Source organism: Theropithecus gelada, chromosome 2 (genome assembly GCF_003255815.1).
Source record: "Theropithecus gelada isolate Dixy chromosome 2, Tgel_1.0, whole genome shotgun sequence".
Taxonomy (NCBI): Eukaryota; Metazoa; Chordata; class Mammalia; order Primates; family Cercopithecidae; genus Theropithecus; species Theropithecus gelada.
Window position 1 is genome coordinate 3,037,969 of NC_037669.1, and position 26,564 is coordinate 3,064,532.

A 26,564-nucleotide genomic window follows, 5' to 3' on the forward strand; every position below is an offset into this window, starting at 1 on the left:
TCACTGCAAGCTCCACCTCCCGGGTTCACGCCATTCTCCCGCCTCAGCCTCCGAGTAGCTGGGACCACAGGCGCCGCCACCACGCCCGGCTAGTTTTTTGTATTTTTAGTAGAGACGGGGTTTCACCATGTTAGCCAGGATGGTCTGGATCTCCTGACCTCGTGATCCACCCGCCTCGGCCTCCCAAAGTGCTGGGATTACAGGCTTGAGCCACCGCGCCCGGCTGATACATATTTTTCAAGACGTCACTTATGTGTCATGTTTCTTTGAGAATTCAAATCCCCCCCTCTGAGCTGGTATAGGTTTACCTTTATGTGACAAAAGAGCTTGTGTATTAGTCTGTTCTCACACTGCTATGAAGAAATACCCGAAACTGGGTAATTTATAAAGGAAAGAGGTTTAATTGACTCACAGTTCCACATGGCTGGGGAGACCTCAGGAAACTTACAATCATGGCGGAAGGCACCTCTTCACAGGGCGACAGGAGAGAGAATAAATGCCAGCAGGGGAAATGCCAGACGCTTATAAAACCATCAGATCTCATGAGAACTCACTCACTATCACAAGAACAGCATGGGGGAAACCACCTCTATGATTCAATCATCTCCAACTGGTTCCACTCTTAACACGTGAATCTCATGATTCAAGGTGAGATTTGAGTGGGGACACAGAGTCAAACCATATCAGCTTGATATTGTTATTCTGTGTCTATCAATACATTTCATTTTCTGAGCTCCTTGAGAGCAGAAACTATGTCTAAACCACTACTGTAATCCCAACACCTAGAGAGAAGGCTCAACACATGTTTGCTGAATGAGTGAACATACTGGAGAAGACAGCCCACTGACAATACCTGAAAGCCTTTATTTTATTGGCTTGTTCCCTAAGGCTCCCTGATTTGTGCATCTCTGCTCCTGGCCAATTTAAGGACTTGACAGATATCAAGAAACTCTGACCTCTCCTACCATTCCCTGGTGATATTTTAGCTAAGGAAAAGGAAGCCTGATTTTTAATTGGCTCATGGACACATCCTTAATGCTGTATCTTTCCTCCCTTTCCTGCCTACTACCATTCCAAAAAATTAGTATTAACTGTCATCTGGCTGAACAGAAGAGAAACCTGTGATATTAAAGAATATCATATTTTACAAGGGTTCCCTGTGCAGCCCAGGGTCATGAATGCACGGTTCTTCTCTGAAAGCCTCAGAGAAAGCAGGATGGCAACTTCCTGTTTCTAATTATCTCTAGTATTGTATCTGGCCCCTGATAGAGGATTCTAGAATGGACTATTCTAACGGCCTGGATGTGGAGATGATGTGATGAAAAACGTAGAAATGCTGAGTTGATAAATCATATCATGAAACTCTGATGTATACCTGGATTTGGGCAGCTCTCCATCATCTTTCCTCCATCGTACCGTAGGTACAGGGTCACCTCGGGCCTCACATTTAAATTCTGCACTGTCATCCACAGTTACTGCCAAGTTACTGGGTCTCTTCACAAATGATGGTCTCTCTAAAATTAAAAAGAGCCGCCTTAAGGTAAAATTTTAAAATGAACCAGCTGAAAAACACTTTAGGAGTTCAGTAAGAGCATATTTTTAATTTAAATATTAGTGAGGAAATTATTCCACAGAGTCCGCTCATTCTAGAAGCTTCTCCCTAGGTTTAGTGCTTCCTCCTAGTCCTCCTCCCACATCTTTGGCTATTTTATCTCAGGCTGCTTTTCTGATTTCTTCTCTCCTCTTTCTACCCACCCCACAAAAATACTTGGCTTAACAATATTTCTTTCTCCCTTCTATACAGATACAAAATGAGAAGAGATCTATTTTTCAGTAAGAAGATTAAATAAAATTGCACTTACCTAAAACAGTTAGTTCTGCTACTTCACTCTCACGTTCCCCAACCATATTGGTACCAACACAAACATATTTGCCAGCGTCACTTTTACGGGTGTAAGTGATCATGAGTTTTCCTCCTCGTATCTTAAAAAAAAGTTTCACATGAATACTATTAAAATTGCTTCAGCTATGTTTACCTGACAGAGGTCTTCACAAATGAAGACTACTTTCTAAGCATATACATCAAAGCATAATTACATCAAACAGCTAATGTGTAGTATTTGCTATTTTTAGGTAGTAACCTTAAAGAGAACTGACTCCAAAGGTACAATATAAAAAAAGCAAAAATGTTTCTCTTTACTTACATTTCATGTAAAGTTATATTCTGTATAGCTAGAAACTTGTTGCCCACTCGGCCAAGTTATTTCATATTATTTAGTTAAGTGAAAAACCACAAAAAATTGTGTGAATAATTTGGTTAGCAAGAGGAAAAATAAAATTCTTAATACCATATGACTATAACTAATATTGAAATATATATTAGCTATAAGTGATTTCAAGAAAATGTATTCCAGCATTATATGAATTAACTAAAATGTCTCTAATAACTTAATTTGCCAGAGTTGCTTTAAAGGAGTGTATCTTCATTGCAAAAACATAGTAGAACCTGTCATTTCCTTAAAAACGTGATGTTGCTGCCACCCAAGCTGGTTTTGGGGACTTGGGAAGCAGAGAATGAATAGGTCCCAATAAATCATCAGGAACGACACATTTGGGTACACTCTTGAACATATAATTGAATGCAAATTAATTTTAAATGTTATCAGGCATACAGTACAAGAAGTCGACTGAAACTAAACATGAATTAAGATTGGACTATCCTTAATTTAACACGCTTTTGGATGAGAGTTGAGTTCAATTACCCACGAATATCTACAACGTCCTGATCTTAGAAAGGTTTCATTAGGGACAATTTCCAGAAGGTTTATTCATAGAGGTTTTTACCTCATAGTTACCAACTAGATAAAGGAAGAAGGAAGAAGGAAGGAAGGGAGGCAGGGAGAGAGGGAGGAAGGGACGGAAGGAGCGGGGGAGGAAGGGAGGGAAACATCTAAGCACATTTTTTTCATAATACATTAAGGAGTTCATTGAAACTACTGCTTTGTAAAGGTGAGGTCCCCTCACAGTTTTGAATGCCTAAATGGATTTATTTGAATCAAGGCATCCAAACTAAGTATTCTGGCCAAGTCTCTAAATACTAGAGGAAACAAAACATTAACAACGTTTTTAATTTTTGTGGGTTTAGAACTTGATTTTTTTTTCAGTAGCATCATAAAGAAATGATCAGCCTGCTCCAGATTACCATCCAGGGATTTTTCTCTGCATCATTCATCATTCTGTCTCTCATACCCAGAATAATGTCTGCACACAGTAGTCACTCAACATACTGTTGTTGAATGTAAACTACTATTGTTAGTCTGTTATCCAAGTTAAAATATTTCTAGAAGGTTTATAACAGTTATAAGATATATTAAATTGTTTTATTTTTTCATACATACTTACATTTTCAAATAGAGAAAGATAAAGAAAATGTCCCACAAAATATTCTGTCAGTCATTCATGATCTGAATTCTGGTGTATGAGATCTATTAAAGTATGGTACACATAAAAAAGTTATGAGACATTTGTTTTGTAATAAATAAGGCAGTGGCCAATTATTACTCATTAGTAGCTTTTTTGAGATAAGCTATCAAGTCTGCCCTTTCTTCCTTTTTCTTAATGCCGACAAAGATCATTTTTGTTCCAGGGATGTATTTCTTAGGATTCTCCAAATACTCCATCAGTGTATCCTCTCCCCAGGTGGTGCCTTTGTTCTTATTGGCGGCTGTGTAAGAGTATCCAGGGGCCTGACCTATCTTCCGCCCGAAGAGACCATGGAGATTTGGCCCAGTCTTGTGCCTGCCTCCCTTTTCAACGGTGTGGCACTGGGAACACTTCATTGGGCAGTCCTGATTTAAAACTAAGACTGGCTTGTGGTTAAATGAATATGTTCAGTTTTTGAATTTTAATAGTAATTCCAATTCAGTAAATGCTATCACTGTTTACCCCTTCTAAAGATATGATTAGACTTTGTTAGTAATGTTCAACTTTTCGCAAAGATGGTGAGTGCCATCTTAAAACTTACTGGAGATTGGTTTTATATTTAGATTTATATAGCTGGTTATGTGAATATATTTAAATACTGGGGAAATTCCTTCACTGTCTCAGAACTAAGCAAGATTCACCTGTGTTTTGTGTTCATTTGCCTCTTAAAGGCAAGGGTTGAAGATAAATAAGGTAGCAATGTCTAGAGTTTTGGCCTTAACGATGCCAATCTAATTATAATTCCCTGTATTTAAAATGGTTCCTTTTACTTATTGAAAAGCATTTTAGTATGGTTTATGTGTAATATTAAAGATTATTCAACACTTCTCACATCTTACAAATCTATAAGGTCACATGCTTTTAAAATAGTAGCAAGTTAAACTTCACTCTTGAATTCTTTACAATCTTAGTCAAACTAAGTTATAATTTAGGATTGTCTTTAAACAGCCATTCAGAAACATAAAACTGTAGAACTGTGTATTTGTGATTGGGAATGGTGCTTTTGCCAACTTAAAAGGATTAAAGTAGCGGAGATATACACAAATTTTAAAATGTGTGATCGCAAGACTAAAGATAATTAAAAAGAAAACCACAGATCAAAAAAAAAAAAAAAGAAAAGAAAATGTCACACAAAAAATGCACGTTAGTGTTAGTACTTTTGAACATTCGTCTTTCAATTATGTGTGTATACATACACACTCACATACACGCATGCATATACAGAGATACACATTTACAGTGAATGTGTTTATATATACACATACACATATAAACATATATACATACACATAATTTTCCTAAAGTAGAATAATGTTATATATGCTGTTTTGTAATCTGCATTTTCAACAGTATGAGGCATTTTTATATTTTAAATGTTCAAGAAATTTTACACAGATCCTCAGCATCAATTTCCATGGCTACACACAATTCTAATGTTTGGGTTTACTACATTTTACCTAGCTATTCCCCTACTGATAGATATTTAAGATATCAGTGCCAGGTGATATAGATATCTCATTCTTCCCGCTTAAGAACAGCACTGAAATCAGCATTTTTTTGGACACACTTTTCTCATATGTGCAGTTATTTCCTTGGGAGGTAGCAAAGTGGGATTCTTAAATGTATACCCAACTTAAGGCTATTGGTTTATATTGCTAATGATCTTATGTTTCATAAAGTCATTTTAATATATCATTTAAATTTCTGTCTTTAACATAACCCTGCTGTGAGACTGTGTGGGGAAGTGTTAAAATAACCTCACTTTTCACTAAAGGGAACAGAGGCTCAGAAAAGTACAACCTCTCCTCCCACATACCTCTGGTATGCGCACTGTAACAACATGTTTTAATTATGCTTCCAAGTGTCAGTCCCCTGACCTTAGTGTGAGCACTGAAGCAGAGGAGCACACGTAATTCCTCATGGGAGCCCCTGTTACAACGCGTTGTAAATAGTAAAAATTGTGTGGGAGGAAATGACTTGTGCAATGTCACACAACAAGTTGGAACAAGGTGAAGACTTTAGGTAAGATATGTGTCTTTGGCTATACGTGTTATACAAATGAAAATAAATGCACAGCTCACATCCTTATTATCTTAATGTTTGATAAACTTGAGTTTAAAAAACTTGAGTTCTTGAGGTCCAGAACAATTTGAGTATCATCTTATCAAAATCTTCCTAAGAACTTTTGTAACCTTTCATGCACTGATTTTGGAACACTCACATAAGCATTTCCAAAAACCTTAAGGAAACAAAATTATTATAGGAAAAGAGGAAGACGAAAAATCCAATATCTGAAGTGGAAGTTAAGTGAGCTGAGGTGTAGCTAGATGTTTCTTTATTAGTTCTATAACATTGGATAGCATACCGAGCCTCTCGTTATGCCTCAGAATCTAACCTTGAAGTCTCTGGATATTTAGGAGACAAGTTTATTGCTGAAAGAATTATACAACGATACATAAAAGATATACCAAAATAAGAGGAAACAAACACATAATTTAACATTCTCTTTGTTTCAAACATTCTCTTTGTTTGAACACTTACTCATTGAGTAAGTGTTCAATGATTTTTACCTACTATAAAATGTAAGGCTTTAAGGACAATTTAAGACATTCAAATACATAGAAAAATTGCAAGTCAAAGGATAATAACATATAAATAATTTGCAACAGCGTAGATTTATTTCTACAGCTTCAGTATAATATAGTACTAATTCACTTTTACACATCTTAAATACTTGGGAATGTAGAGTTTTAAATCAACTTGCTTATGCACACATGGGGCACCAATTAACATTATATATGACAGCCCAATGCTATTATATGTTGAAAGAATCCATACAAATGGAGAAGGAGGGGGATTTAGTCAACAAGAGTAATGAGGGGACTGCCAGGAGATCCACAGACATGAAAAAATTCCGATTTCGAGATGAATGGGAGGAAACAATAGCTGAGGTAAACCAAAATTCAAAGAGGGCTATAAAGGCCTAAGGACTTCGTAGTATACACCCTGTTACTATAGCTCCAATTATATATTACGCTTGGCTTAATCATGGAAAAAATTGTATCACTAAATCTATCAGATCTATTCTGAGCCCATATCATGTGTTTGGTATTGAATATAGATAGAAAAACTGTTTCTTTTCAATCAAAATTTATTTTATAGCCATCTTTTACAACTAAATCACATTGGCTGTGTAAATTGAAAGTAACCCACCAGGCATTTTACAAATACTTTCTCTATTCTTTGTAAGTAAACAAAGCTGGAGTTTGTTTACTCTGTCAAATTTTTCTACAAGAAATGTTATTGGATAAATTAAGCATCATGAAAACCTGTTTTCATTAGTAACATAATATGACTAAAAGCATATGGTTACACAGTGTTCATACATGTAAAACTTTCATATCAATGCAAAAATATAAAACAAATTCAAGGCCTGAAAAATATTAAATTTTCAAAACACTTTTAATGAGAAAAATGCACTTTTTGTAACAATAGCAGAGATATTAATCATCAATGACTAAGTAAGGTCAACTAAATAGCACCTTTGTTTGTCTACTCAAGGTATTCTTTACCAAAATTACCTAGGTAAAGCCCAAAGACAACAAAATATATATGAAAACGTAACATTTTAAAAAAAGATTTCTAAATCCTAGATAAATTTTCAGATACATATACTTAGGAAAGCAAAGTGAGCATGGGCTCTGGAGTCAGGCTACTTTTTATTATATATGTGTAACTTTAGCCAAGATATTAGTTCCTCTGTATCTCTGCTTTTCAACTCTAAAATGGAAATCCTATTAATATAGAACTCTAAGGATATTATGAAGATTATGAAATAAACCATATGAAGCCCTTAGAAAATGCCTGCACATTATTATAATTATTTATTACACATATGCAGTTAATGATTCAATATTGTTTTTGATCTGTCTAATAAAAAACAATATTCCTTCCTTAGGCTAAATCCAGTCGCTTTTTATTAAAATTACAATTATAGGTCACATAATAAGGTTTAGTTAAGGATGAACCTCATATATGATGACGATCCCATAAGATTATAATGGAGCTGAAAAATTCCTAGTGATGTTGCGGCCGTTGTAAGATCGTTTCCCAATGCATCGCCTTTTCTACGTTTAGATAGATTTAGAGACATGAAAACTTGCCGTTGTGTTAGAATTGCCTACAGTATTCAATGCAGTAGCATACTGTACAGGTTTGTGGCCTAGGAGGAATCGGCTATATCGTATAGCCTAGGTGTGTAACAGGCCATACCACGTAGGTTTGTAAGTAAACTCTATCATGGCCACACAACAATCAAATCACCTAACAATGCATTTGTCAGAGCGTATCCCTGTCATGAATCAATGCATGACTGTAATTACTAAAGCAACTTCCACTGGTTTCATCAGGAAAATATATATTTGCATTGACACAGCCTAAGACTTAGAAACAAGTAAATGTTAGGCTTTATAGATCATTATTACCTCATCCAAAGCAGTGGTTCTCAATGGAGGCAATCACCTCCCCTCTCCCAGGAGATACCTGGCAATGCCTGCAGGCACATTCTGTCGTCAGAACTTGGGGTGGGATTGGAGGACTGAAGAGTGTGGGGTGGGGGGCGGTGCTACTGGTATCTAATCAGTAGAGGCCAGAAATACACACCAAAGAATTATCTGACTCAAACTGTCAATAACGCAGGGATTGAGAAACTGTGTTCTAAAGACCCAGTTCTGGACTAAATAATTGCTGGATTCAAATGACAAAAGGAAGGAAGGGATACAATTAGATAATACAAATAATACTTATTGTATTTAAGGAACAACTGCTCAGATTTCCCAGATTTGTATAAATACTCTCTCCCATAAATTTCCCACCTCATCAACAAACCAATTTCATTATAAAATACAACATTCTGTTATAGACTCACTGACAATAATGGTTAAGGACCCCAAAGTAGATGTTACAAAAAATGAAAAAATAAGCAAGCCTCACCAATCCTGGGAGACGCTTCCTGCCTCAGGGATGACAGAGATAGAAACTGGTGAACGTGAAAGAACAAACCACAGAGTAGGGCAAATGAACTTAAAAAACAGAAGAAAAATGGCAGCTTTCAATTTCCATCAATTCAAATTAATTTTGGCATTATGTCAATGACTACATTGAAATGGACCTTAAAAGGCCGTAATTCTACTCTCAATGGTCACAAATATGGAATCCATGGTGGGCTGCCCATTTCAATAAACAAAAGAACAGAAAAATGACACAGTACTATGACCCTGATTGAATATAACACACTTTCAAGCAGGGCCCCCTAGTAACAATCAACACTTTGGCCGGGTGCGGTGGCCCATGCCTGTAATCCCAGGACTTTGGGAGACCGAGGCGGGTGGATCACCTGAGCTCAACAGTTTGAGACCAGCCTGGCCAACATGGTGAAACCCCATCTCTACTAAAATAAATAAATAAATAAATAATTAGCTTGGTGTGGTGGCACGTGCCTGTAGTCCCAGCTACTCTGGAGGTTGAGGCAGGAGAATCGCTTGAACCTGGGAAGCAGAGGTTGCAGAGAGCCGAGATCGTGCCACTACACTCCAGCCTGGGCGACAGAGTGAGACTCCGTCACACACAGACACAAAAGCAAAAAGAAATCAACATTTTATGTTGAGTCATATAAAAATACTGATTGTGAATGTAGGGCGAGTTTATACATTTTAAACTGTGGTGCCCCTATGTAAGGCAAAAATGAACGTTTTCTCTGTCTACATAGGGAAGAAAAATATGTCTAACACAAACAAAACACTACAAATGTGAAAATAGCACTATTTAAAATAAGCTGAAATATTTCTTGGCAAGTCTCTTCCTGCGGCTGGATTTGACAGCTGAATTGTAAACCTATCAAAAACTAGTTTGTGTAATGAACAGACACAATGCTAAACACTGAACTGCTGGAGCGCTGCTTCAATTAACATAATCCGGGTAGTGGAGAAGCAGAACATGTTAAAGTTTCAGACAATGTGCTGGCATTTAGCCTGTGTCAAAAATTCAAGGCAGAGGTCTTCCTTCCTCATTACCATATACCTTACCAGCCCACAATAGTAACCACATTAGAAGACCACATTTCCATAAGCTCTAGACAGTGCTTGAAGAGGCCCTTAGCTATATACATACTTGATGAAAGCAAAGCAAAACAAAAAAATGTCCCACTGGTCTTGCTCCTTTTTGGGAAAGAGACAGAGGAGAGAGGAGAAGAAGATAAAGAATTTTAAAGTTTAAATATATTTAAACTTTCTACTTTTCTCTGTAATAGTCTCAGGTTTAAAAAAATGTTTTAGAGACATAAAAATGTAAAAATTCTTGATGTGTTTAATATATATGATTTTTATACACCAGGAATTTTCCCTGTAGAAAACTAGAAATGACTACTTTTCTTAGGGGTAAAGACTTCTCTGAGCAGTAGGAAATCCTGCCTGAATTGTTTACTGAATAATTATAGAGAATAATCAGGTTTAAGATGTAGCTTTTCTACCAAAAGTGAAGAAAACCATTTTATGTCTCTGGTTAGCATGGAAAAACTAGCATCAGTATTCTTATTTCCAGAATACAAAAAAAAAAAAAAATTTACCTTTGCACACAAAGAAATATACTGCCTTTAAAAAAGTAAATTGAGTAAACTTTTTTCGTTCAGTTCCCTTTTAAAACATAAATTCAGTAAGTTTTTTGATTGGGTTATTCTAGAGTATACAGCTTACCCTGAAATCAGTGCTCACAATCAGAAATAAAGATGAACTTAAAATGAACTCCTTGCGATGTCTTCATTTTCTACCCTAAAGCAAGTCAGATGATTTGCAGTATCTGTTACACAGGAATTTTTTTTTTTTTTCAGACATCACCCCCACAATGTTATCCATACACCTCTAGGTTAACACACTAAACAGACTGGAGCTAATTAACGAGTTTGGCTACACAAATTCTTTTCTGCTTTTAATTACATTAACCTAATGTGACTTGAATTCAACAGACCAAAAACAAAACCGCTAATTATATTAAGGGCTTCAAAGATGATTTCAAATTGCTAACCACCAAACTGTCATAGAATTTATCTCATTTCCTTTAATATATTTTACATGCAAAATCTGTGCTTTACTAAAAATACTATTTAAAAATACATCAAAACAATGAATAATAGAATATTGATTTATAATGCTAAAAGAGAAATATGTTTCAACTAACATAGATAAGACACACATAGGTATCATCATACCAATAAGCAATTATGCAGTACTAAATTTTTATAATCTTTGAAAAGATTAAAGGCTTGAAAATATTCATTTACAGTAGTAAGGGCTTGACAAGTAGGATTTACCTGAAGAATGAAGTTGTCTAAAGCACCTGAGTTTAGAAATCATTTTTTCAGAAAAAAAACTTGATTCGTTACCACCAACTCGTTTTCACACTATTTTTGCAAAGTAAGTGAGATGAGAGGTATTGAATTACAGTCTAGTGTATCATCCTTAAACAATTCACCACTAACTCTCCTTGTGCAGAATATCTCTTCATAGAAATGCTGTCAATTCTGCCTGGATCTTTGACCTACAGAATAGAGAGCAAGCTGTTGTGAACTACAGAAGTGCCTGGCATGGCTTCTTAACAACAATGAGATGCAGGTAACCCAGATGGCCAGTCATAGCCCCCAGACATTCCACTTGGTGAAATCAGCTGCAGGACAGTTTTAGATGGTCCCTAAGGACGCCTTTCAACAGAAACATATGAAGAAGAGTCACAGCAATAACGGCTTTTATTTCTCTAAATTTTGGCATCAAATTAACAATAACAACAACAACAACAACAACAACAACAGTAACAATCCAGAAAAAAATAACTTGTCTGAGGAGGGTGCAGAGAATAAGAGGAGGCAAAGTAATACCCATTACTTTCCAATCTGGCTGCAAGAATAATATCAGCCTTTAATGTTAGTTCAGATTAAAGCATTCATATTGTCTAATGCATGCCACCCTATTTCTCAAAAATAATCATGCTTTATTGCATTCTAATTAAGCAAAAGCATTGCTAGTACCATAATTATTTTGTATAAATGATAGACAAAGAATTGGATAATCAATCTCAAAAGTATCCTAGTAACCTAAAAATATATAATCAAGTAAAAATAATTCATAAAATTCAGATATTATACAATATAAAAGAAAATACAGTATTTCTTATTTTATAATATTTCTTTGTCATATTCCCAGGTAGGTACTGCAAAAAGATTAATTTAAAAAACTACATCTCTTATTAAATAATTTCATGTTTTTATTAACTATGCCAAATCCAGATAAATTATATTTCTGAACATACACATTAATAATTTTGCTGTTTGTCTTTAAGACCTAAATTTTAATGTAGTCAGGTATTAGATAAAAATGTAAATTGTTGATAAATCAATTCAAAACCATCACCATAAAAATATCATTGATAGAGAGCAACTTATACTTACTGATCTAGTGACCAATACTTCTCTTAAGTGTAAGAACAAATTTCAAGAAATTTGTTTTTATATATTCTATAAAAATGTGTATTTTATATATTTATTTGAACTAATCTCATAAAATAATTTTAAAATTCTATGTATTTATGACAAAATGATTTTATATTAAATATCAAAGCAAATGTTTTATTTTAGATTAAATAAACAATAAACCTCAGCCAAGTCGCGGTTCTTCTTGGTTAGCAAAGTTTATTAAAGATTTTTTGATCTTTGTATTTTTTATAAAAGCTATTGATTTTTTATTCATTTTCCCAAAATTTGTTACCTCGCTCTATTCCTATTTTATTCTGGTTCACAGGGACCTAAAAGAGAGAGAAAGGGGAAGGAGGAGGGGAAGGAAAAGGAAGAAGGAGAAATGCATTATTTTAATGACTTCCCACTCAAGTCTCTGGATTAGATATGATCTGGTTTCCCGCTGTGCATCCACAGGCTGTCAGGTAAACTCGTCTTTAACTCAAGACTAGTCTAATACGAACTCATAACACAAAATGACAGCACTGTACCCCCAGATGGATGAAACTAAGGAAAACAGATTGTACACTAATATTTATAAGATTTTGCTTTTTTTTCTAGGCTATAAAATAATTATACCCAGATTAGTCAGCTTTCAATTAAACTGTAAAAAGTACCTAGATTTTACAAATTATTCACTAGTCCATTCTCGAGTGAAGGCTATTTCATCATTTACAGCCTGCTTCAAGTGTAAATAATGTTCCTGGGATTTGCACAAAAAATGTTTTATATAACAAAAGGACACCGGGGCAAGTACACACACATTGTAAAGAAAATATGAGAATGATAAATTGAAAGCCATGACCATTCTAAAAATTCCAGGTGACATAAAAAAGGACAGCATTGCATGGAGAAAAGCCACAACTTGTTTCAGGTCTTTCAACTACTCTCTTAGGAGTGGAATGGAGAGGAAAAATAGGCAATTCGGATCTCTCCATTGGCGTCCCACATTTGCCCGGGCTACATACACACAAGAGAACACGATCCAGTTTCATTTGTTTCCTGGTACACTTCACAATACCATTTGAAAACCACCATGAATTCAGCCAGGAGTTTAAACACTCTTGATCATCAGAGAGAAGCAACAAGAGACTCATGCAGAAAAAGCAATTATCCCAGTGGGAACACGTGGCTCTTTGCACAGCTTGGTGAGCTGCCAGCTGAGAACACAGGCCTGGGAGAGTCCCCGCCTAGGACTCTGGCAGCTGCACTTCCCTGCTATTTCCATTTCTCCTCCTAAACTTCTCATTTCTTCCTCATAGCAATTTATAAATTGGTAGTTGGCTGTTTGCTGCTGCAGAAGCACACCTATGATAATTTGATTATAGACTACACCAGGAAGAGCTGTACTGCTAATTGCAGGTAAGTGGGAGCCACCCTGCAGAGAGACATAGTTAAAGGAAAGGATGATTTTCTTTGTGAAAGTATAAATTAGTATCTTGCTCTCTATCAAAAGTATATCACCAGAGAACCTTTTTATGATTCCTAACTTTAATAAATAATAGAAAGAAGTAACACAGCCCTCTTAAACATACCAATTTTGCTTGCTTAAGTAGCTCAAAGACAATATGAAGCCTTGGGTATGGCATTTTTCTGCTGGACACCCATTTTCCTGGGCTAGACAGAGGTACGTAGCCTAAAGCCATCAGCCAGGAAAGCCCCTTCTAATTTATAGTATTAACCAGGAACAGACAACTGCTGAGTGCTGATGCAATGGAGAGCAGATAAAACAGTGAAGGCTTTTTAGCAGATTCCCCAGGTGTCTGGTTCCCAAGTCATTAAGACTAGAACCCCAAAGTGAATCCTATAAAGGAGGCAATATAAAGAGTGGTTTTAGCCTTTGTTAGCTATCTTCTAAAAGTAAGAAAGCTAATTGATTTTTACCTCTATGAAAATGCTAGGTAGATTACATGCTAGCATTCAGCATTAATATGAAAAATTGATTTAGCTTATAGCTATTAAAGTTAATGTATTATTTCCTTCACAGGTCTCATGAAACAGTGTCCTGCTGTTTTAAAGGTAAAAAACAAAGTCTTATGGGCAATTTTCACTTTCCCACAAAACCAGGTTTCATTTTTATCACCTCATCCAACCATCTGGCTCTAATTCTGAATTTACATACAGTCACTGCTAAGACAGCCTGAAATAAAAATCTACAAGGGAATTATGACTATACTCTAGAAATAAAGATGACAAATGTTCATAGTATTTGAGGGGAGAAAAGCTCATTTTCAAACTCTTGGCTCTTCTGAATTACAAGTACACCAGCTGAAAATACTTTGCCAACAGTAAATCCCTTTTCCTCTCTGTGGGTTCTTACACTTAGCTCTATAGTTTGGTCCAGTGTGAGAAATTTCCCTCACTACCAAATGCTTGCTAAGATAAAGCCTTTTCCAGAGATCACGTATAACTTTTTACCCTTGAAATTTACATTGACTTACATTCTGTAGAAGACACAACCATGGCAAAGTCAAATCAAGGTTGGGTATGAAAGGGATTCCTTGATACAGATTGACCAATTTTACTTTATATAAATACATTCTTTATGAGAAAATATAAAACACATTTAATATTACTAATTAAGATTCTATAGAAGAAATATTCCTAAAATAGCTCCAAATTGAAGTAAACATTCATGCACATTCTGTGGTATTTGAATCCCAAAGAGTCAAAGGAGAAAAATAAGAGCTTGCAAGTGACAAGCTTAATTGATTAATCAGAAGTTAGGGCTCATCAGACCAGGGTAAGAGATTCAATATCCATATGGCCAGTTGCTTCACCCTCCTTTGTTGAACACGAGATTATGCTAGAATGTAGCTCACTCATTTGGCAAATTTGTGCCTCATTTCATATGGAAAACATGTTCAAAACATACATAAATCCCATATCTTCCAACAATACACATGTTAACATAAATTATTTCTACACACCTCCTAAGAGGAAGCAAGTAGGCTAACTCCTCAATATGAGGAAGAAAATATGATCCTAGAAAAACAGGTCTGACCTAGCGCTTAAAAAGGAGCTTTCTAGTGGGGTAAACTTCAAAATTATAAATAGGCACTTTTTGCTATTTCCTGAGAACTAATAATTAACTCATGGACAAATAAGAAATAAAAATAAATTCATCCTGACCATTTCTATTTCTATAGTTGTTGGTGAAAACAAAATAACAGAGAAAATGATCTGTGTAAAGGGTATTGTAAAAACAGTTTGGAGGGATATTTATTCGGAACGTTCTTTTTTAGTCATAAATGGTTCCATTCCATAGCCAAGACAAAAGCATGCTGAACAGAAAATGTAATGCAAATGGTATTAATTGTACTAAGGGATATCAGTGTTTTACATGGCTTCTAACCCACGTCTAGGTTATACTGTTGGAACTTTGAGCTGAGAAATCAGAACCTTGTGCATCCTAGGTTGCTTCCATAGAAAGCTATCTAAGAGTTCCAGCATTTAGGGATTGGAAAGGTCCACTAGAAGTTACATTAGTCAGTGTGAAGATTAAAGAACAAAGTAAAATCAACGAGAAAAGCTTGATCTGACATTCCCTGCCTCTCTTCTGCATAGAATATATGTTTTGTGATGGCAAAAACTTTCTCCTAGTTTTAACATTTAAAAACACATCACTTACATAGAAAGTATACTATCAGAATTTTTCACAATCTAAGAGATCGGACATACAGAATTCTTATGATTTCAGTCATCTCTTCTGAAAAAAAATGCCAAATATCTTCAAATTTATGTTAAAAGCACACTATTTTATACTGCACTGTAGAAGACAAATTCAAATTCTGACCACTCCATACTAAAATAACAAATATATTTAAATTCTCTGGAGTTTCTATAGAAATTTTAAAGAACTTAAGAACTGCAAAAGCCTCACATCTGAAAAAAATCATGTTCTATGTGTAAAATGCCTTTGGCAGTTCTTTCTGCAAGTATACAAAAAATGCATCAGTGAATCCGTGGTAAATTTAATAAATGTGCCAGTGTATTTAAGCAACAATCTGTATTAGTGCTATTGTTTTAATTAATGAGAACTGTGATATACCAACACCAGCTATGTACATAGCATTGTTACATGCATCATTTTTAACGTTGAAAACATTCTCAGAAGGTGTATTTTCCTATATTTTGGATGAGAAAATTAAGGCTCTGGGAATATCAAAAGTTGCTCCAGATCATTTGGTAAGTGCACTGAAGGTCATTCTACATAGATCCAACATAAAGCTTCTATAGAGGGCTTTCTTTGAGACAGAGAACAACGGCTTACATTTTTTTTTTTTGCTTCCCACGCCACAAACTACAAATTCACAGTATTTTTTAAATGTATAGATCCTCAAACTGAATGGCTGGAAGAATGAATAGCTGCTCTCCATGGACCTTCCTGAGCACATTACATTGAAGTTCCAGCACACCCCATATTTAAGCCTGACCAATCTGGACATCCAACCTAATGGCCATTAGTCCATGTAATTGTCAGCAGAAAAACAATGTGCATGTTTACATTTCGTATTTGCATGTGTTGTCTGTAGCACTAATGTTGTAAGGTAAATATCCCACATGCATTTCTATGCAGAAGAATGGCTCTCCTGTTCCCATGCAAACATGCGCGTATTATTATGAATGTTTAAAGGTTAAACAGAATATTTACAAGCTTCCCTAATAAAGATGGGGAAGTGTGGCATGATCTTTTATACGCATGATGCATGGAACACTACAGTGATGTGATATATCGAGGTGAGAGAAGAGTGACACCATGCATGTGAAAAGACTAAGGAATAAGAAATCATGGATTCCTTAGTAAATTGTACTCTATCTCCTCAAAGAGACAAATTTACATTATTTTCAGCCAGTATTATACAGGTTCAGCTCAACTGCTTTTGAAATGTTCCCATACAGTATGATGCTCTTAAAGGTGACTTAAGCGAAAGCCTGTTTCTAATGCAATAGGCCTTTAAAGCTTTGTGATCACCTCGATTTGTAAGATTTAAGAAGAGTAAACCTGTACCATCTGGTAGTAATTTTGTTAATGCACAACAGACTATTTTACAAGTGTACAATTTATCATATTATCAAATTCTTTGGTCTTAAGGAGATAAAAACGGCAGTGGTCAGATGTTACCAAGAGCTTTTTGGTTAAAGTAACTAACCTTTAAACAAAAGAATTGCAGAATCAGCATTAGATTGAGGAGATACTAGCCTCACCATAAAACTTAGAATTATTCTTTGAGAGAGAATATTTAAATAAAAGTGATAATGTGGGCAAGATGAAGAAATAATGCTAATCATCACCAATTATAAATAATGAAAAGGAAATCTCAATCCCCTGTAAAGTGATCAGATTAAAAATAATTGAAAACTAAAAGGCTTAAGAAAATTTCTTTGATTTTTTGCATTTTGAACCCTGTTTTAAGGAAAGGATATTGTTCACAACATCTTGTAAAATCAAATGCCCTTTTGAATGTACTACTTTTTTTTTTAAAGATTACAATTCACTTTGCTTGATGTCAACAGAAAGAAAAAAATGCAGTCTGTACTATCATAAGCAAAATCAGAAAGACTATAAGCAATTAGAAAAGTCAACTTTTTAAAAATAGAGAATTTACTAAAAAGTATTGTTATGTAAATATTTGTCCAAATTAAAGATAAAATGTACAAACAATTCTTTAAGATAAATTCTAAAACTATATTTTAGAGAAATATTTCATCTGATAAATGGAACACTGAGAATTAAATAAACTATTAAGGACATCATCCATGAACCCACAAAAGATTGGGCCTTTAATTTGGCAAACTACTTTAACCTATAATTAAACAAAGTGCTCCCTGACAGTAGAAAAATCCCACTAGTCCTTGGCTATTGGGAGACATTTAATGGCCTGATCAGATATATCAAAGTGCTTGGAAACTGAAGAAACTCTAGCTGCTTGTGTAAGCGTATGTTTTAAGAAAAAAGTAAGAGAAGAAACAACATTTGCATGTCTGCTTTCTATGCTGGGGTGGCAACCTAATCCGAAATTCCTACTGCAGGTTTGTTATTTGACCAGGTGTGTTCATTTTGTATCATTTTAATACAGTACTTCTGCTTAATATATGGTATTATTTTGAATTATGAGGTACAACTTTCTTTTTGGCTGATTACTCCAATTTCTGAGACACTTTCTGCTTTCTGGAAGGTCTATTCTGACTAACAGATCATGGATGCTAACTAGCAGCATGCAACCATATCAGGTTTCGTCTCAGTGATTTGCAAGAGTTGGCGGAATTCCCTGTGGAAGGCAGCATAGGCATACTTGGTGAGGCAGTCCTCTACGTCATGCAACGTTACTTTGACTGAAACCAACATGTGGGTGGAACTAACTTTTGGAAAAGTATCCAAAACTGTTTTGGGTCTGAGTGTGCTGACTCATGCCCATAATCCCAGTCCTTTAGAAAACCAACCTTGGCAACACGGTGAGACCCCATCTTGGATATGGCTGCACATACCTGTAGTCTCAGTTGCTCACATGGCTGAAGTGGGAGGATCACCTGAGCCCAGGAGATTGAGGCTGCAGTGAGCCATGTTCACACCACAGCACTCCAGCCTGGGCGACAGAGAGATATCCTGTCTCAAACAAACAAATAAAACCAAAAGACTTGTTTTTTAGGAAATCTATTTGGAAAAACAAAAACTCCAGAATCATCTCAGGAGATTTAAGAGAATACTAACAAACAGTATGCAACAGTCAAAGCAGGATAGCATATCAACATTGTATGATATCAAAACCGAGGACTTTAATTCATATGTAAGTTCATTATAGTACTTAGATGAAACTTGAAAATATACAGTATATTGTTTCCCAAAGTCACCAAAGATTATTTGTTGAACTAGAAAATATTTTGTTGGCAATCTTTGGTGTCCAATGCCTTACTTCTGCATCTAAACATACTTCACCCCTCTATGGTCCTAGAGTCAGTTTATGTAAAGTTAAAAGAACTTTATAAGGAATAACAAGCAGGTGTTTCAAAGGACCTGGACAAAAATGGGCATGTAGATTATACATTATAAAGCCCATCAAGGTATGTATCTTACATATTGAGACTCATATATTGATGTAAACCTATACATTGACCAAAACAGGATATACTACAGTTTTACAAGTGTTTGGTTTTATGATCCATGAAATATCTAATTGAAAAGGTTTGCTTTAATTTTTGAAGTTAAATATCTTTCACCTTTCTAAGTTATTAAATTTAGTGTAGAATGAACAGGAACTGAAAATCAAGACAGGAGAACTTAAAATAATGCTTTATAATGAGGCTGCCATCAACAGTCCTCAAAATACTTTTGACTACTGTGGTTTGATTCTCAGAATGATCCTAATAAACAGGCAAACAAGATATCATTGTCTGAATATTTTCAACAATTAAAGGACTTGACCAAGGTTTAGTTGTTAGGACAGTTTAAAAAAACATGCTTTGGACATAACAGACCTTTCCCAAGATGGTCACAGATTAAGCTTAACTTACTATTTAAATTGCTGCAATTTATTTTCTGTTTTGAATGAGATTGTGTGACAACCTCTGATATTCAGTCATTTAAGATCAATTTCTATATGTTCGCAATAATATGCAGAATGTACAAAATATTAATCAAATCGACGTAAGGCCATCCCCGTACCTAATGGATAAATAAGCAGAGAAATTTACTAAACCCTATATATTTAAAATACTACTTTCAATGCTGTTACCAAGATAGGAAATACTGAATTTAGAACACAAAACAAATGGAAAAATTATATGAAATAAATCCATGAAAACCCTTTGTTGTTGAGTTTTTTGTTAAGATATATCATAATCAAGTTTAAGTGTCATTTTAGATGGGTTGATCAGGTCTAGTCTGTCATGGGAAAAATCCCAAGAAGAACTCTTATGATGGGAGACTCCACACTAAGCCATTATGTGACTCAGGGTAAATCAATGGGCTTGGCCTGTTGTCCCTGAAAACAAGGACCTCGCCTATTCACAATCTCTCAACTCTGCTCCATCTCTAAGATTCTATAGCAGTATGTCACACTGATAGCAATGTCTTTACTCACAGAATTAACTTGTGTAGTATCTCCTATTTTTAAGCCAATAAAATATCATGCTTTAGAATAAAGAAATGGTGTGGATGATACCCTCTTCCCATTTTACAGGAGAGTAAGATAAGAAATGCGTAATTATATGTGGAAATAAAATTAACAAAATCATATATATTCAAATTAGCAACTTTTCATCCCTGAGTATCCTAAAAGACAAAATTTCTGACTTATATTACATTCATTTAACACCTTCTCAAGAAATACGTATAGAGCTTCGACCACAAGACAGATATGAGGAATACAGGTAGCCTTTCATGTCTTATGTATATTAGATAAGCAATATGTAAATCATAATTTAGAATAGATTATAAGAGAAGCACTTGGTAAAAGGAAAAGGAACAGATCATAGGAAGAAGAAATCTAGTGTGGGTATTTGGGTGGGATTTTGCTGATGGTTCCTCTGAAGAAGTTTTCTTTGAGACCTGAAAAATGAGTGTGTTAGACAAAGGGGCTGTAGGAACAGAACATTACAGATAGAAAACCACATGCCACGACTCTCATAAATTGGTACACCAAGCTGTTGGCATGCAAGCTTTCAAATGCACATGTAACATATGAATAGTGAAAAGACAGAGCAACAACCAAATGCTCAGTGAAATTATCTTTTTAATTGCGTTGTCATCTAAACTAATTTGTGTACTAGAATGGAGAATGCTTTAGTTTATTGCAATCCTTTCAAAAGAGTGCTTGGACTTCACAGGTAGGTGTGAAATACTTGGCTTTCTTTTTTCTAGTTTCAGGGTCCAAACGTGATGAGTCTATGTGTAATTACTTAAATAAAATTGCAAGTGTATGGGAAGTTTCAGGATGTTTCTTGGGAAGAGGAACCAGCCTTTCTCAACCAGAACTTTGCATCTGAATCACATAATTTCTCAATTCCCCTAAGGATAATACATAACGAGAACTGTTCTAGATGCATGGGAAAGAAGCTGATTCATTACACACAGTGGATACCTCTAGGGCACTAGGACAGAATTCTCCTGTGGAATAAGCAGTTGGTGATAGCATTGCCCAATAAAGGTATACATAGAACTTGAATCAGTTTCTTAATTTCAGTGTTAGTCTAAACACTTTACTTACTCATCATGTTCACCCAAAACACTCCTAGTGATTCTGTGGCAACTGAAAATTCTCACAGTTGTGAATCAGATATAGATAGAAATACGTGCAGAGGAGATAGAAAGCTGGATCTTTGTTCACATACATTTATATCATCATCTTGCTTCTTGAAGAAAATTGGGATTGTTATGGCAGGAGTAGTTTCGGATTTTCCTTTACCATCAAGATTTAGATGACTAAACATATTCAGAGTTCAAATAGGTATACTAACAACAATAATAAAGAGAACACCATTACTAATGTGTATTAAGTGTGTCACCATTTACAATGACATTTAACATGCATTTTCTGGCTGAATTTCCTCAACGACACATTGAACTAATCTACGTATGATTAGATAATTCATTTCACAGATGGAAACGATGAAATTTATAGAGATCAAATGTCTTCCATAAGATCATGCATTTAATAGGTTTTGAAACCCAAAATTATAATGTGGTCTTACAATGCCCAAGTCTATGCTTTGTTCTACTAATCCCCAGCGTTTCAATTATTAAATATGAAAATTAAGATAGACAGGAAAAAATTATTTTTAAGTCATATATTCAATGCAATTACTGGTATAATAAAGTTGTGTTGACTTAACATATTTAAATCCCAAATAGAAAATTTATTTTGGAAAATAAATAGAATACATAACGTGCATTGACACTTTATGTAAGATGAACCCGAAAAAAAAAATCTACTTCTAGTTTACTACTCAGGTTTCCTTTGACCTTCACACAACAGAGCTATATATTTATTTTGCAGAAACACAAATTTAACTTCTCAGGGAAAAGGGGCTTTATGACATCAGCTGTATTAAGTATGTTAATTTCCTCTAGGGGAGACGAGGGGAAGAGGAAGCAAAAGACATTGAACAATGAAAGAAATTGGAAGAGCAGACGAAAGCACTAATCGAAGGAAGGGAGGAGAAGCAGATGGCGTAGGAAGGAGACATGTGGGAATTGGGGGGAAAGGAAGCAATTGGCAAGGAGTGGGCTGAATGCCAAATTTGTGAAGGATCTGAAGGGCACTGGGGATTTGGATGGGATGTGAGTCAGCTGCTTTTTACCAAAATATCACACCAACAATGGAAATCAAAGAAGCCTACAAAGACACACAGGAAGCAGAAAAGGACTGGGAAAAGACCTGATGACACACTCCATTCTAATAATTTTACCTCGTCAGCATGGGAATGGGAAGTGTTACATAGTTATTTTTGGTTTTTTGGTTTTGTTTTGTTTTTTACTGCATAACTAAGTTGTTCTCCGACCTTCATTACAAATTTTCAGATCTTTAACTTGCTTTTGAAAGAAATGATACAGATAAAACCCTTCTATATATTTTAGCTATTTTTTACTTACCTTATATAAATGTGATTTGCTATTCAATGTCACTCATACACAAAACAATTCATTTAAACCTTCTAGGATTACAGTGACCAACTATCCCCATTTTCCCAGACCTGAGGGATTTCCTGGGAATAGAATTCTCATTTCTAACACCAGGACCATCCTGGGCAAAACAGAATGGCTGATTTTTCTATGTAAGGTAAAAATCTTAAGAAAAAGCTACTAAATGTACTTGTTCATCATACTAAAGCATACTGATGCTGTAAAATTTTTTTCTACATTTTGCAAAGAAGAATGGATAAAATCTTAATTCAGTTATGCAATAAATAGATGAAGTGAAAAAAACAGTTACTGATTGGAAAATGGCTTTGATGAAAATAAATATCTTATAAACAAATTCTTTCCCCATCATCTAAATTATTTTTTCAATCAAGTAAAAACAATGGTAGACATAGAGGATATTTGTGACATGCTACTGTGAGGACAGTAGAAAGGAGAATAAACAAGTCAGCATAACTTATCTCAAGGAATAATATAAGTCATTCAAAACTTAAGTCACAAAGGCTCATCCCAGCTAAGAATTTGAAGCATGAAAAAATGACTTTTTAAGCTCTTGTTCTTAATAAAATGAAACAATTCAGGATGAATGATTGACAAAGGTTATCATGAAGAAAATAATTCTGAAATTTCAGAATTGAGTCTAGGCAGAGCTTAATATTTATACTGTGTTGTTAATGTGTTAGTTTTTACTGTACTTTATTATATCTATACAAAATTCTCCAGACACTATATTAACAATATTTTATTTAACTCAATTTTTCATTTGTTATGTAACATCTCATAATTGCTTACTTTTTTCAGCAATAACTTTTGAAATCTGTGCAGCTAATGATATTAGAACCTGGCTAATTCACAATTTGAACTGATAACTACAAAGCATATTCAGTTGAATGATTTACTGATTTATAATATCCTCTTCAATATAAATCCTTCTTTTGGTAAATGCCAAATGATGACAGTTAATTGTTTTCTTTAGATAACCTCTAATCTCTTTTTAGGTAAGACTTCTGGTCTTCAGAATAAATAATTTTAGGTTGTCTGAGCTATAATATTTGGCCATATTGGACCATTTCTGTGCCATCTTTTATGAAACTACTCAACCTTTCAAATTTAAAAATCTTTTTTATGTTATAGATTTCAATACTGAACATAATATGGACTAGTTCTTGAACATGCCAAACCCCAGTTTCAAGATCACCACAACTTCCATTCTGTGAACTAATCTCTCCAAATCCTTGAATATTAAAAATAGTACTTCATAATGGAAACCAAGAGATACTGTCGTCCTGAGTCAAAATTTGCACTGATAGCATAGCAGAGTTGTTATATATGTTGCAGAATCTATAGGACCCTATAAAAATGTTATGAATGAAAAAAATGGAAGTGACCCCTTGGTTGCCCTCTCTTTCCCCAACAGCCAATTTAGATGTAGCGACTGCATTAGCAGAAGTTTAGTATGTATCTGACAAGATTGTTGTCAGGATTAAATGGGTGAATATACATAAAGTGCTTATACTACGACCTGGCACATAGCAAGTGCTGTCACCATCATCATCTCCTCCTTCTTCATCTTATTTGTAACACTAAATTGACAAGTATAAGCGTACCCTAATGTAAAGAAAATAGCTTAGGCATTGGGTTTTCAAGCAGATAAAATGAGATTATATAAAGCATATAATACATAGCAAGTTCTTAATATTCAATAGCTATATTATCTCTAAAAATTGACATTTATTTAGATTACATTTAATAAAATAAAATTTAAATAAATAAATGTAAATAATTTTTATTTACAATTTTTCAGATTAAAAAGGAAATTTTTTCTTTTTTCTTTTTTTTTGGGGGGGGGATAGAGTTTCACTCTTGTTGCCCAGGCTGGAGTGCAATGGCACGATCTTGGCTCACTGCACCCTCTGCCTCCCAGGTTCAAGAGACTGCCCTGCCTCAGCTTCCCAAGTAGCTGGGATTATGGCATGTGCCACCATGCCTGGCTAATTTTTTTGTATTTTTAGTAGAGATGGGGTTTCTCCATGTTGGTCAGGCTGGTCTTGAACTCCCAACCTCAAGTGATCTGCCTGCCCTGCCCTCCCAAAGTGCTCAGATTAAAGTCATGAGCCACCGTGCCCAACAAAAGGAACTTTTTTTCAATAGACTTTCATGACACAGTTATGCAGAAGAGCTAAATACAAAGCCTTAAATAACTATCTTGTAACATTCAATAAACATATCATGTATACTATGTAGCAGATATTGGAAATTTATTATTGTTTCTGTAAATATTCATTTACTAATCTAAAACAAAAGGTTTAATTCCTACTTGCCAATTTGCAGATCTCATATAAATACATAAAAGTATCATATTCTGTTAGTATAATGGTATTCATTTATGATCTTATTTTAATAGATATTAAGATAAACTATACAGTTGCTTTTGTCTCATCAGTTATCACCTAGGTACTATTAAATACCTTAATATTTTATTTCATAAACACATTTGTGTTTATGCTTGTAACAGTCAATTAAACAAGTTTTATTTATAAGCCATCCTCCATAAGAGATCAGCAATTTCATCTCTATGCCTGCAATTCCTGCAGCTACCACCAGGTTCATTTTATAGAAATCCAATACAAAGTATGAGAAATTGATGCCTGGAACTTGGTGCAATTGTCTGTGACCCAAAGAACTGTGCTAATTTATAACAAACTCACCTTTTTGCTGAGATAAAAATAACAAAATTGTCTAAGAAAACAAATATAGAATAAATGGCAAAATTTTAAACAAACTCAATCTAGGAAAATATTTGTGATGTCTACTTTAAATGTTTTAACTTTTTCCTTAATGTACAAGGCAATTTCAGTTTTTAGACTGAACAAAATAATTATGTTTTCAATACTTGGTGTTAACTTTTTCCCAATCTTAACATTTTCTTTTTCCCACCCTAATAAAATATCTTGAACTTAAATGCAGTATTTCTAAAAAGTAGTGAAATTTTTTAAAATCGCTTTTTGTAAGGTATTTTCAAAGATATCCAAAAGAGCACTTTAGTCCTCCAATTTATCTTTATAAGAAAATTTCATTTATTAACAAGATGGATATGATTAAGTCTCAAACACATGAAGTAAATCAATTTAATCTAGCCTACCAGTTAAACTACTTTTATTTCTAACTCTAAATATAAATACTCATGTCTAGAAAACAAAGAACACTAGAGACAAACATCATTTAAGGCCTCTTTCAAATGATTCTAAGAAACATGTGCCAAAAAATTTCTAAGAAATTCTCCTATCATGTAAGACAATAAGAAAATGTTATTTATATATTCATGGTTTATAATCATCTGGATCTAAAATTTGGCTCTGAATCCAGGTCACTGTAAGAAGAAATGAATTAAGAACTTAAAAAAAAACACAGGTGCAGCTATAATTCAACTACATATTTCCCTTTTTTGTAGGGTGTGTCTTTGTTCTCACAGCTGGGAGAGGTGTACTTTAAATCTTCAACAAAGAAAGCCACCACATTAAAGAACTCTAGAAATTCCTATAACCAAAACTGTAGCAATAAGCATGCAATATTCAATTGTCTTTCATAATGATATTATATGCTTTAATCTTCTGTTCATCTGCACTCAGCACATTTGGCAAAGTACATTAACAATAGAGATGAATACACTCATTTGAATACAAGGCTTAGGAAAGAAGAATCACGTACAATGGCTAATAACTAACATCTTTTAAGAATTTATTTTCACTATAGGCCGGGCGCGGTGGCTCAAGCCTGTAATCCCAGCACTTTGGGAGGCCGAGACGGGCGGATCACGAGGTCAGGAGATCGAGACCATCCTGGCTAACACAGTGAAACCCCGTCTCTACTAAAAATACAAAAACT

General features: G+C 34.7%; 1 protein-coding gene across 2 annotated transcripts in view; it reads right to left on the reverse strand.

Moving 5' to 3' along the window:
- ROBO1 (roundabout guidance receptor 1) overlaps positions 1-26,564 on the reverse strand; it is a 1,168,413-nt gene that overhangs the window by 112,183 nt on the left and 1,029,666 nt on the right. For both annotated transcript variants that reach the window (XM_025375994.1, XM_025375995.1), the window contains 2 exons: positions 1,863-1,983; positions 1,376-1,514 (listed from right to left, as the gene is read on the reverse strand). In XM_025375994.1, the coding sequence (XP_025231779.1) occupies positions 1,376-1,514; positions 1,863-1,983 (260 nt within the window). The remainder of the gene's footprint in view (positions 1-1,375; positions 1,515-1,862; positions 1,984-26,564) is intronic.